At 41.2% G+C, this 14238-nt stretch overlaps 1 protein-coding gene across 3 annotated transcripts in view; it reads left to right on the top strand.

The window, feature by feature from the left end:
• SNX29 (sorting nexin 29) overlaps positions 1–14238 on the top strand; it is a 129859-nt gene that overhangs the window by 80674 nt on the left and 34947 nt on the right. For all 3 annotated transcript variants that reach the window (XM_065644612.1, XM_065644611.1, XM_065644613.1), the window contains exon 19: positions 466–606. In XM_065644612.1, coding sequence (XP_065500684.1) covers positions 466–606 — 141 coding nt within the window. The remainder of the gene's footprint in view (positions 1–465; positions 607–14238) is intronic.

The raw sequence follows: 14238 nt of genomic DNA, 5'->3' as shown, positions 1-14238 counted from the left end.
GTACTTTGGATGAAATTATGTTTTGCAATTCTGATTCTACACAGCTCATTTACAAAGTTGAAAGAACTGTGTTGAGTACGTAGAAATCAATTTTATAGTGGTGTTACATTATTCTTTCCTTTGGTCACTGGCTGGTGGAATACGCTGGAAACCATGGTAACAAAAAGTGCTACTGTGGTTGCCCGAGAGTCATGTTAAAAAGAGCAAGCTATGTTTGCCTTTATTTATATAATAAAAAGAGAGGAAAAGAGAAGGAGAGGGAAGATGAGAAAGAGGAAGATTAATGACTTGTACAACAGAAACCGCAAATATACAGTGAGAGATGGATCTGGGATCCTGGAACTTCTGGTCCCATCGCATCACGCATGTGGAGCTGTTACACCGTGAAGCTTTAAAGAGTGAACGAGAGACACGAATTCAGTGGTTTGCCTTTAAATTATTTCCTTCCCTGTCTGTATTTTGCAGGTTTATATTAGGATAAAGGATGACGAATGGAACGTTTACCGAAGATACGCAGAGTTCAGAAGCTTGCACCGTAAATTACAGAATAAGTACCAGCAAGTGAGGACTTTCAACTTTCCACCAAAAAAGGCCATTGGAAACAAGGTACTTACAAGAACTCATTGTGTCAGTAAGAGTTGGGGAAAAAAACCCCTTCCCTATCCACACACACACACAAAAAGAGGTGACTGGCAGAAATATTTTTCACTCCTGCTAGACACTACTGGGTATTTTTATACAGACCTTGCCCTCATCAGCTGCAGATTCACTGATGATGTAGTTAATGCATCGATTTTTCCACTCACCGAAAAGAAAACTGTTTTTATTAAATGAATTATTGATGACATACACAGCAGACAAATGCACAACCCCCCCCCCCCAACTGTCCTGGACAGCTGTATAAGTAACATGTAATCTCTACTCCATTCTTTTCAATAAATGCCAGCAATTAACACTGGTCAGTAAGTCATTAAATATTTCTGTAAATTTTAAAAAGTATCAAACTAAATCCCGTAAATTTCTTGTGCTGTTTGCCAATTTTAAGTTCTTTGAATCAGCTTTTTAAAGGCATTTGTGTGCTTAATTCCCATAATCCGTGTCTTTGTGTTTTAGCTCTTCTATTTTAAAACGGAAATTTCTGTGTTTTCCTGTTGTATAGGGATTTTGCAACAAATACACTAAATATTGTAGTATGTATATAGTAGATATCTAGTATCATGTAGTTTAATCCTTAATCACCAAAACTTTAAAGTGTTTGAGAGCTTAAGTACCCATTGCAGTAGAAATCACAAATCCAGGAAGGACTGAGAAGTAATCAAAGGCATTTTTCTTTACAGTGTAGAAATGATCTGAAAAGTTTATTTAACTATCACAAGTAAAATATTTGAGATTTAAATCATGCTTAAGACTAAAAATGCTGCTCAAATCAGCATTCCTAATGTTAATGAAATTTGTTGGCTTTCCTGTGGGATTTTCTGCTTTTATTTTTTTTTTTCTGTAGTATCACTTAGTTCTTGTATCAAATATCTTCGAAGCACCAACCGTAGTGATCAGTGTAGTCATCAAAAAAATGTTGACATAATGACTATAATAACAAAAGATCTTCCTGACATTTTATTTGGCCGCATTAATACATGTATCAGTAAAATGCCGGCATCGTGCTAATTGCATCTGTTGCAACTTTTTCTACGATAGGAAAATCATTGCTGATTCATATGGAGTAAAACAAAGTTTCTGAAATAAATACATGAAAAAAATATTTATCAAATCTTTGATGGCATTTGGGATGTCAGTGAATGTGGATTGTGAATGTTTGAAGATAGTACCTGTGATCTGACTTGGGATATTTCCCAAGTGTTCTATACAAATGAGTAGGTAAGCTTGGCACGCGGGAGAGGAAATGAGGAGGAATGCACAGAATCTGCAGCGAGTCATCGTGATATAAATATATACAGAATTTACCAATAAAATGTGTAGGTGTGTTCGCTTGGCATAATAAAGTCCTGGGTTAACGTGGTTGTTCATTGCCTACTAACCTAGGAAAGGAAAGAACTTTTCTGCTGATTTCATGTATTAGAAGATTGTGCACTTTTCATTGCATTTCTAGTGGATAGTTTTGTAATGGAAACAATGTATTTTCTTTGTTATATAACTAATTCTCCTCTTTTGAAGCGATGGAGTATCAGCCACTTCAATAAATTACAAAAGCCTTCTTTTAAGCTTTTTTTGATAGTCTTTCATCCTTAATTACTTTAAGTACTAATTGAATTACAACTTCAGTTGCACAATTGATGCATACAGAATTATCAGTTGAGCAACTCATTAAAAAATTTGCATTGCTTATTCTTTTTTTAGCTTTAGGCCAAAATTCTACCTTCATCATGCATAAACCCGCAATCACTTTGTCATATCAGATCTCTGAAAAAAAAATATCTTTTCTTTATGGTAAGAAATGGTGCCATCCATGGCACTCCTGAAGGACTCCTTTGACGAGACATAAGCCACTTGTATCGTTGGTGCTGATTAGCGATTCCACTTCTGGCTACCTGCTGCAAATAGCTCGCAAGGTTGTGAAGTGGGGCTTTCACATCAGCTTTGCAAGGTCCTACCTCAGTTTATCCCACAAGAGCTTATGGCCCCAGCACATTTGTGCAGAGGCAAATCTTTGTCCTTTGACGGTGCTGTTTTCTGTACCGTCTCATGGTGTGTGTTGCCTTTGGGAATATTGCAGGGATTGTGCTGTGGGTTGTGCTTGAGGAGCAGTTGCCCTGTAGATAGAATGACAGAATCATTTGGGTTGGAAGAGACCCTCTAGAACATTGAGTCCAACCATAACCCAGCCCCGGCACTGCCCCATGTCCCTGAGAACCTCATGTCCGTCTGTCCAACCCCTCCAGGGATGGTGACTCCAGCACTGCCCTGGGCAGCCTGTTCCAATGCCCCACAGCCCTTTGGGGAAGAAATTGTTCCCCAGATCCAACCTCAACCTCCCCTGGCGCAACTTGAGGCCGTTTCCTCCGGTCCTGGCGCTTGTTCCTGGGGAGCAGAGCCCGACCCCCCCTGGCTCCAAGCTCCTTTCGGGCAGGTCAGAGATCAGAAGGTCTCCCCTCAGCTCCTGTTCTCCAGGATTGGAGGTTTGGCCAGCAGATCCAGCAGAAATAGTCGCCTTGGCACACGCGGCTCTTTGGGGCCGACTGGGCTGTGTCAGTGGCCCTGAGGTGACCTCCCTTCCGTGACGGCGCAAGCCGAAGGCACTGCAGGGTTCTTTAATGAATTCATGTGGGAATGTCTGCCTTGGAATGTTGTAGAACTTGCAGTTCAGGATGAGGAATTTGTGCAGCATGTTGCACATGCAGATGTTCAGTAATAGGCTCGGTTAATATTTGGTAATATGTTTGGAAGAGATAGTGTCAATGCTGCTTTTTTCAATACTGCTTTTTAAATATTAGTTCCCTTTTCAAGATGCTGTTAGGTGTCAATAGAATTTTTTTTCTCTCTGATATTAGTTTGTCCTGGTTTGGGTTAAAACAAGACCAGTTCTCTTTTAGTGAATTTTCTTTTCCAGCCAGGTTCGCTCTGGAGCAAACACTGTCCAAAAACCATACAGCCAGCTTCAGAAAAATGCAGCTACTTAGAAGAACCAGGACATAGTTAAACTGTTTTTAATAGGATTGCAGCTGGCTTCCTATTTCTAGATTAATCAATACAATCTTAAATCAGTGCCTAAAGAGCAGTTTCAGTACCTAAATGCTGCTGACAAAAGTATCTCTATTTACTTTACATCAATCTATGGTTTTCATATCCTTTACAAATCCCCAGTGTTATTAGACGCCCAAATAACATATTGGTAAAACATAGTCCTCCATGTGGAAATGGCTAAAAATTACTATTTTACGGCTTTGGGGAAGCGGTGCTTTTATGTCCTTCAGGTCTGCATCTGACCGATGTTATTCACGGTGTAGCTACAACACGCTGCTTAAGTCCGGAGGAGGCCAGCGGAGGTGATGCGCTCGTTCTGAGCGCGGTGGCAGAGGGTTTGCTGGAACAAATACCTCCCTTGATACGGCACTGAATTGAGTGGTCGGTCGTGTCTCAGGTGGAGGGAACCTCCTGGAGCAGAACAGGACACCGCGTTCTACAGAGCGACCTGGAGCCACGGCTGCAGGGTCACCAAAGGCTCGCCGCTGGTTTGCTCTGCAAAATATCGGAGCTTTGAGGAGCGAACCTGGCTATGGAGAGAGCGATGGAGAAACAGCTATGGAGAACTAGGCATTCGAATGCAGAATTTTCCTGCTTACTGGAATAGAAATCAGGCAGGTCAGACTCACATGCAAAATTGCAGAGTTTGACACAGGGAAAATACGAAAAGAAAGCCGAATTTCAGCTGAATGAGGATTTTAAAAAGTGAAAAAATGAAGTATTTATTGTTGCATATATATTGTCATCAAGTAGCAGTGAAATCTGAAAATACTGAACAATTGTAAAGCAATAGATTAAGAATCCAGTATTTATTTTAATTCTAATTATTATGTTTTTAATGTATTTTTGCCTTGGACTTTGCCTTAAGTTGGGACAGTTTATCTTCGTAGTTCATGTTCATGGTCTTTCAACAAATTACGTATGTAGGATTAGAAATTGTCTTTAATGCTTGAGGAAACGTAGATTTAATATACAGAAAACCAGTTAGGAGAAAATGAACAGAGAAGAGGAAGGAATACTGCTTTGCACAGGTAACTTATTTCAATTACAAAAAAGAGTGTATTTGCCTTTCAGGTTGCTAACCTTATTTTCGGTGTCTCAGTTTAAACATTTGAATATAGTTAAGTTAGAACAAATGTAATGCTATGAAAAGAATAATTTGATTTATAAACGTTGCTTTGAACCAAGTCAGAACGGATAATTTAATTACTGAAGGAAAATAAACCAGTAATGCTTGCAAGACTCCATGCATTAAGTCCCATAAGTACTGGTCCCCATGCTGTATATTTTCTGCTGATGATCTTTCAGGGCTGGTAGCAAATAGTTGTCAAAACCTTTATAATTAGTCCTGGCAAGAATAAGCGTTCTTCCTTCAGTTAATCCATATTTTGTTCGAGCGAAAACACAAAATGTATTTTTTTCTCTTTTGTTGCGTGCATAAGAGAAATGTCATGTACTCATCGTATATTTTTGTACTTCTTTTTTTAAACTACGGATCATTTTATTTAAAACTGAAAAATCTGAACCGTATATTCTTACCACTTGAACTGGTTGATTTTTGTAATTTTAAAACGTGCTCCCCATGAATCAGCCTGGTTTGTGGTTTGCAAAGTACTTTCTAAGCAGGTGTATGTGGTGAGGCTTGTAATTTCAGCTTCTGGGTTTTTTTGCATGAAACACCCGTTTGCCTTTTCGCTCGCTCTCAGTGCTTTGGGTGTTTTCAGCTCCCGCTGGAATGATCCCGGGGCGGTCGGGGCCGTTGTGACTACTCGTCCTGGTTTGTTCCTGAGCTCGAGCTACGGGAGCTCAGGGATGCTTCACACCATCCTGGTACTCGGTTGCAAAGCGTTTGCATAGAAATAGAGCTTAATTGTTTTCATTTAACATGTGCTCTTCCATTTAGCTTCTGAACCTATGTTGGCATTTTGTCGTTGTCTCTTTTCTTGGAAAGTTGCTTTCAGACTAACGCAAGTAATAATATGTGAGTATTTACTGGACCTGTTATTCCTTGAACATTGCATTGTCCTTAAAATCTCAGTTGCTACTTGTGCATTAGGCAGATTATAACAGTTAAAGAATGGATTTTAGTAAACACCTAATTAAGTATCCCCTTGCAAGGGTATTGTCCCAACAGAGGACGTATCAAAATAGAAATGGGTCTTTGCTTCCGCTGGAGATGTGAGTTCGGGGCCTGTCTGAGCGTGTAGAAACGGAACACGGCAGCTCCCAGCCGGTGCCGCCGTCCCGCGCGGCGTGCTTGGCTTCCCCTGCAAACAGCGGGTACCCGTGCGGAAAGGACACACAGTCAGCACGTGGCTGAGGTTAGAAGAGAGCGACTTTGCCGTGACTCCCCTAAACTTAAGGTTTCTGTCTAGGAGAAGATGTTGAGAGCAATATCATTCATCATTTTTAGCCCGTGCAACTGAAGTCTGGGAGCTGTTCTTCTGGCCGTCGCTTGTTTTATGTGCAAATGTTAGGTGAATACAGTTAATGTTTTCCTTTTACCTATCAGTGACTTAGCTAAACTGTAGATGATTTTATGTATGTAATTATTGTAAGAGTTTGTAAATATTATGCGTATGTATCTTAAAAGAGATCTATTTTTATATAAACATACACACACGTGTATGACAACATCAAAGACAACGTTTAGAATAGATAAGAAAGTTGGCTACTGGAATGCGTCCTGTAATTCTGCAAGTTCTATTTACCAGGGACGTGATCTTTCTTCCATTTCTGTCAGTGGAAATCCCGATTTTTTTGCTACCAGTGCACATGGCTTCCATTTTCTTCTGCTGCTTTTTTATGCGTGTCTGGTCTGTTTGCCTGCTGCTGAAGATAGTGAAGAGTTTAAGATGTGTAGCAGGATAACTATTTTAGGATTAAAAGGTATAGAAGCTAAAAATTAGTTTGCGAATAAAACAGAATATAGGTTTTGTCTTAGGCTTATCTGCAAGTGTCTAAGGTACAGTTCTGGTGTCCAAGATTTCGTGTGAACTTCTGTGGCAGTATTTTCCTGCAGGAAGGAGGAGGGTAAATGCTTCTGGCTTGGGCTGAGAGATGAATGATTTGATGAGAAAGCTGTTTGGGGAAAAAAGGCACACTTATATTGCTAGTGTTTTTCAGAGACCATGATGCTACATCATTTTCTTTTAAGGTTATTGACATATTCAATAGAGCTGTTTCTGCCTCCTCAAGAAAAGCTCTGTGTGTTTGCCGTAAGTCACGTTTCCAACACAGGATGTGAGTTCAAAATTCCGTGTTTGTTGCCCTGTGCTCACTACGTTACATAGTTTGGGTACATACATTAACACAGGATATATTCTGCCACTGTGACCCAGTGAAACTGTGAGATCCTGTTGCCTCCCAGATGAGCATTGAGGACTGAGAGCAGGGAGGGAAAACCTCCTGCATCTTTCCACCTGGAGAGGGACCTCTGCTCATGCCGTCCAGTAAATATCCGAGACCATCACCACGGCATCCTCACAGCAAATCTGAGGAAGTGTGGACTGGATGATCGGGTAGTGAGGTGGACTGCAAACTGGCTGAAGGAGAGAAGCCAGAGAGTCGTGGTCAATGGGGCAGAGTCTGGTTGGAGGCCTGTATCTAGTGGAGTGCCTCAGGGGTCAGTTCTGGGACCAATACTATTGAATATATTCATCAACGACTTGGATGAGGGAATTGAGTGCACTATCAGCAAGTTTGCTGATGACACCAAGCTGGGAGGAGTGGCTGACACGCCAGAGGGCTGTGCTGCCATCCAGCGAGATCTGGACAGGCTGGAGAGTTGGGCGGGGAAAAATTGAATGAAATATAACAAGGGGAAATGTAGAGTCTTGCATCTGGGCAGGAACAACCCCAGGTTCCAGTATAGGTTGGGGAATGACCTATTAGAGAGCAGTGTAGGGGAAAGGGACCTGGGGGTCCTGGTGGACAGCAGGATGACCATGAGCCAGCACTGTGCCCTTGTGGCCAAGAAGGCCAATGGCATCCTGGGGTGTATAAGAAGGGGGGTGGTTAGTAGGTCGAGAGGGGTTCTCCTTCCCCTCTACTCTGCCCTGGTGAGACCTCATCTGGAATATTGTGTCCAGTTCTGGGCCCCTCAGTTCAAGAAGGACAGGGAACTGCTGGAGAGAGTCCAGCGCAGCCACGAAGATGATTAAGGGAGTGGAGCATCTCCCTTATGAGGAAAGGCTGAGGGAGCTGGGGCTCTTTAGCTTGGAGAAGAGGAGACTGAGGGGTGACCTCATCAATGTTTATAAATATATAAAGGGTGGGTGTCACGAGGATGGAGCCAGGCTCTTCTCGGTGACAACCAACAGTAAGACAAGGGGTAATGGGTTCAAGCTGGAACACAAGAGGTTCCACTTAAATTTGAGAAGAAACTTCTTCTCAGTGAGGGTGACGGAACACTGGAACAGGCTGCCCAGGGGGGTTGTGGATTCTCCTTCTCTGGAGACATTCAAAACCCGCCTGGACGCCTTCCTGTGTAACCTCACCTGGGTGTTCCTGCTCCAGCAGGGGGATTGGGCTGGATGAGCTTTCGAGGTCCCTTCCAATCCCTGACATTCTGTGATTCTGTGATCACACATTAATGAAAGCACGGCCAGTAACTCCAGACTGATGTGGAAAATCATGTCAGTGATTTAAAGGAATTAATTCGCATGCATGTGTCCAATGTACATATTGTCGCTGTGATAGCAAATGTACTGGCAGTGCTTCAAATACGTCTTTTAAAGTGGGAAGTGTAAGAATTCCTGTTTAACAGGTGGATCGACAATAACAGAAGAACTATGGAATGCTTCAAGATTCAGAAAAAATCTTAGGGATGGAAGTCATTTCATTTCAGGCTTGGGTGTTTTCGTGCCCTGATCCAGCAAAGCACTTTGGGACACCCTAAAATTTGAGTACGTGTTTGGCTTGCATCGAAATCAGAAGTACAGATACGTGTGCTTTTATACGTTCTGGCGTTTAGTGGCTCACAGAAGCTGTTCTCCATCCGAGGAGTTTGTCAAAGTCGTACGGTCACAGGGAGCTGTGACTTCGGAAGCAAATAACACAGAACGTGTAGCTAATGCCTTTGGGGCAGTGGGCTAAAGAATGTTTCTTAGGACTAAGCTTTGATATCCGATACTTCATGTAGAATTAGTAGAAAATTATGACTCTCAGATGTTTCAGCATTGGAATACTTTTATTAAAGGAGAAAAGCTTTGGAAATATAAATCCTTAAGTTATATATTAAAAATCTGAAGTTAAGGATTGCTTTCATTAATGCTTACTTAATTTGATTTTTGGATGATGTAATATAGGTGCTTACATTCTATATTATTCTTGACTTTCAAAGTAAGTACATTTTAATTTTCAACCCTCTTAGGGGACTTAACTAATATATTGAGTTATTTGCATAAACTATTTTGCCTTGTGGGTTTTAGGATATAGCTAATATAATTGACAGGCATGTTGTGCCACAGTGTGGTTGAAAAGAAAGCGATCCATTGGTATTGTGTTCAAATCAGGAAAGGAACTCAAATTAATCTTATATGTATAGCCATATGTGTTAATTCCATAACACTGGTTTTTGTGTGGCATCCTAAAGTCATAAAAGCAACTTTAAAGTTCACCATGAAAAGTTCAACTCTCAAAGAAATATGAGCTTTACATAACCATCGATATCCGATTAATCCAGTCTAGTTTTCCAATAAGTAACTTAATTGAAGTACGGATAGAAATCAAGTCACGCTAATGCCGAAGCTTTAGTAGAGCACAGCCCTGCTGTGACTGTCAGCCGCGCACCAAGGGGGCTACACATTTGGGATCCAGACCCGCTGGGTTTTCTGCTGGAAAAGGCCACAGCGGCCGTTCTATGTGCACAGCACGGAGTAAAGAGCACTTGCTCTTCGTTGCCGTCGCTTGGTCATCTCACCGTCCAAGAGAAGAGAAGTCAGCAGGAGCTGGTTGGCGTTTGCGTGACAAACCCTGGCCGGCAAACCGTTCGCCCTCGGGCTCGGGGTGAACCGTGTGGGCTCCTGGGCGCAGGCAGAGCGCTGGCTTTCGTTTGCCGTGGTGCTTTATTTGGAAAGGGAAAGAGTTTGCCTGCTCCTGCTTCAGAACATCGCACGGATTTAATGTGCGCGCTCGGCGCAACGCTGCCTGAGAACGGGGAATTGAGGCTTTTTCTTCTCAAGTTGCAAAAATTTGCTCTTAATTGCTGCCGAAGTTTAGGAAGAAGGGACACAGAGTGTTTAGGGTCTACAGAACGAAATTTTGCCTGTCAAAAGGCGGTTTTGTTTTTGCTGTCCCGTAATCCTGTCGTTAAGAGAAGCAATTTATTCTAACAAATCATTGACGATAGAGACCATAGAAACAGTTCAGATGGTGGTTTTACGTCATGACATTGCGGGGAAAGAAAGTGCTGTGATTTACATGCTGCTTGGACAGCTGCTGGATAAAAATCTTGCAGTTTTATAACAACTCATGCATCACTTAGGTATTCTAGTAGCCTCGTGGTATAAAATGAAAATATAAAAATAATTTTCTAAATTTATTCCTTATTGTGATGGTGATGCTAAATTACCAAGTTACCTGGATTAATGAATTTCCTTTCCAAGAGACCTTAGCAGGGACACCTGATTACAGAAATAAAATTAAAACCTCCTTTCTCTGAGCTAAAATTTTACCCACATTTTTCCATCTTTCTGTACCTATCAATACGCTTGATTTTTATCTCCCACAAATGTACTGTTTTATAAATACCAGCAAATTCTAACCTTGCTTGCTATACAACAGTTGCTAGTACTAAACGTGTTCAGTGTTAATTTTTTAAAAAGTAGAGAAAATGAAATTTTGAATCCTTTAGATCGTGTGAAATGCCGGAGACACTTCCCGCATGAAAAATCTGCTTTTCCTCATTGTACCATGTAAACCATCTTTACGTGAAGGCACTATCAATAACGGGCACTTGGTATCAATATTCCTCATTCGTTCCGTTTTTATTTTAGAAAACAGAACCGTCCTATCAGAATGCATCTAAATGAAGTTTCTGTTAACGGAGCATCCAGTCCGTAGGTGGGAGTGAAGCTGGAAGATGATCTTGTGTCTCGCTGCTGTTTGGCCGTTGGGATGGAAAACCGCTGGATGAAGGAATTTTTTTGGAATATTGAAAAGCAGTTTATTTCGCTTGCTGAGAGGCTTGAAGAGAAATTGTAGTTTTTTCATTAACCTGTTTATGGGTTTGGCTCTTTACCATCATGATTTTTTTTTTTTAAATTAATGTATTATTTTTAATGGAAGGCATCACTTTAAGCCTGTACACCGTAAGCTCTGTACGTACCATGTTTTTAAAGGGCTTTGGCTTGGGTTTTTTTGTTGTTGTTTTAAATGTAGAGTCTCTTTATTGGTCTTCAGAGCATGTTCAAGCTTGCTAAAAGCAAGAGATGAAGAAAGAAAACGGCAGTGTTGGGGGAAGCGCTGAGCTGAGCCACATTTTAACTAATATTGTTGGTAGTTATTACTGTCATACGGGCTAGTGAAAAAAGGATCTCCGCTTCATGAACTGTTGTTGTGGTTTACAGATTCCCCTGAATAAAAAGAAAGGGTAGACTGATAACACTTGGTCTGAGGAGAAAACAGAAACAGAACTTCCCTGTTTAACAGCTGAGCAAAAGACAAGCCCTCGGGGTCCTGCTATCGGCTGCGCTTTTCTGTTGACGCTTTTTAACGAGCAGTTGGTTCCTGACCACTTGACACATTGACACATGGTTGGCGTTTATGTCTTTAAATAACAAAATATTAATATTTAGAAAACACTGCAGTCCGTTAGCGTAACATTGCTAATCGAGCTCTTTTTCTAATGGTGGCATTAATCACAACACTAACAAGAAATCAGCTTTAGGGGTTTTTTTTTTGTTGTTGTTTTGTTTGTCTGTTTTCATATATTTACTCATTTTTAACACTCGTCCTCAAAGAGGATTTTGAGAAGTTTAGCCTTTTGGATGGGTGATGTTGCTCACTTGAAAATGCCAAGTGTCTTGGGAAACACACTTGGTTCCAGGATTCTGTAAGTGCCTGAGCCGGTTCAGAGAGGTACAGGACGCAGTTGGACTGAGATTTATCAGACGGGGGAAGGATTTATCGCGTTCAAATGGTGTATTCTGAGAAAGCACAGACAAAACCTAGCATGACTACAAACCATAATAGCGATCGTGCTGGGATCTATAAACTACCCTTTTACTCAAAATAAGACGTAAGACTCTTTTTTTCAAAAATCGCCGTTTGAATAAAGCCCAGATCAGCAAGGCGCAGCTGGAGCTGCAGCAGCTCTGCCTCACGGCTCAGGAAATTCCAAATGCAAACATTGTACTTGTGCACCCAAGTTTGTGCTGGGCTGAGTGGGTTTTGCAGCAACACCTTTTCCAAAGAGCTTCATCTAAAAGCGTTACTTACATTTGGGTGTCACCGGAATGAACCCGTAACTGGAGATGGAAACGCATCCGCTGTTTTAGTAGAGAAACACAGAGTAATAATCACCGTTATGTAGTAAATCTCTGTTTAAAGGAGGATAGATTTCTTTTCAAAACTGACAGCTCCTTGATTTCTTCTTTGTATCTCATCCTCTTAAATTCCTTTTTGTTCCACTGAACAGTAAATGTACAAAAAAATCTCCCAGTGCCGTGGGAAAAATGGCAATTTTGGGTATTGTGTCCCCGGTTGTGTTGTACGACACTAGCCTGATTCCGCCGTACGCAAACCGGCAATACAGGTAGGATGCAAATTTCAAGCTCGTGTACCTTCAGTAATTTTGAGATTATTTTTATATAATATTTCTAGTATTTGGTATATTTAGCATAGTTGGTATTGGAAACCGCACCGCCGCAGATCCGTTGCATGCTGCAGTTGTTACTGAAGGGCAGGTGTATTCGAGCCATGTTTACTGTGACCTTTGCAAAGGTGTCAATTAGCCTGGAAAAATTAGTACTTGCTATCTAACCGGTTTTTAATCCCATACCGGTAAGAACGACTCAGCGCTGGAATGTTTAATTAGCTCCCATTTCAGCTGCTGATTCCCAGCTTCCTTTGGAGGTTAATGACTTGGTGTCTCGTAAACTGACGAAAACTGAGATGATAATTTTGTGAAGACTGAGCAAGGTGGTGAAAAATATTAGGCTACACTAGAATAACCTGAGTTTATTTCTGCGTTTGCAGGTTCACCTCTGTCAGCTGTATGTAGGCTGAGGTACCAGAGGCTGATGGAGCTCTCAGTAAAGTCCTAAAGCCACATTTCCTTTGATTTTAATGGAGTTGGCTTGAACCCTGAGCTGGTTCATTGTGCACTGCCGGTAGGAGGTTAGTTAAATGATCGATAATTGTTAGAAGATCAGAAGCAGTGCATTTTATGTTGATGGCAGCAGCACCAAACCCCGAATATCGAAGTGTTTTGTCGGTCCCTAAATCACGGCAGGTAACCATGGCAGTGTCACCATTGCCAGCAGCTCCTGGGAAATATTGGAAACATCTTAAGTGAGCTGTCCCATTAATAATGAAGAATATCAGTGTTTTGCCATCTGTTACTTACTAACGGTGTATGTGGAAGACCAGCAGTTGTGTGAAACAATTTAAACTGCAACTTGGAATGAACTTGGCATGTAATGAAAACCTCCAAAACAGCGTAACATAAAATATGGCTTTTTAGCTTTATAGCTTACCATCATCTTCTAATAGCTGTTGAGAGTCTGTAAGATTTCCATTATGTATTCTCATTTTTAGATATTTGTAATTTGATACTAGCATTTTGCTGTGGGCAGAAACTTGGCAAAATCTCAGTCAAAAAGAATTTCACGAAATATTTTGGGAGACATGAATTTCAGATTAAAAATATTTTCCCAGATGTGTTGTGATGCTTCTGCAATCTGAGGCCGTCTTGCTCGTTAGCTGAAATTTTGTGGACTCTTAATCAAAAGCATTTGCTCTTGAGCTGTGGGCTGGGAAATAACGTTGACAGGAGTTTGTGCAGAAACAGCAGTAGCTTTATTTCCCAGGAATTCTGCCTGCAAATGGCCGGTGAATGCTGGTGTGTTAGGTCTGGGAAAAAAAGTGTCACAATTATTCAAAATGTATTTCTATAGCCAGATTTGAAAGAACTTACTGGTTTTTGTCCAGACCTCCTGCTTGTGCTGCTCTTCTTAAAAAAAGCAATGTATTTAATAAAGATGGGTAAAATTCATAAAGCATTCCTGCAAATCAAAAGAGAAATTCATGAGGCGAAGAAAAGATCTTTGTTGGGATTCGGATCCCAGCTGGTCTGCCTTGATGATTCTTTTTTCTTGTTAGAGGCAAGACCTGCTATTTATTCATCTTACTCATTCCAGTTCTTCTAGACGTTTTTCTTACCTGAATTTCAGAAAATACCTTTGATCTTTGTAATAACACCCGTGCATGGCTTTGAGAGCGGGTCTCCTTCAGCCGTGTTAGCAGAGATCTCCAAAGTGCGTTTATTTAGTCCTGTTACTTTATCTTCCCATATATGCATTTATCTTCCAGAAA

Source organism: Caloenas nicobarica, chromosome 14, assembly GCF_036013445.1.
Source record: "Caloenas nicobarica isolate bCalNic1 chromosome 14, bCalNic1.hap1, whole genome shotgun sequence".
In the NCBI taxonomy this organism is placed as follows: Eukaryota; Metazoa; Chordata; class Aves; order Columbiformes; family Columbidae; genus Caloenas; species Caloenas nicobarica.
The sequence above is the reverse complement of the archived record's forward strand: the minus strand, read 5'-3'. Positions and strand labels throughout refer to the sequence as shown.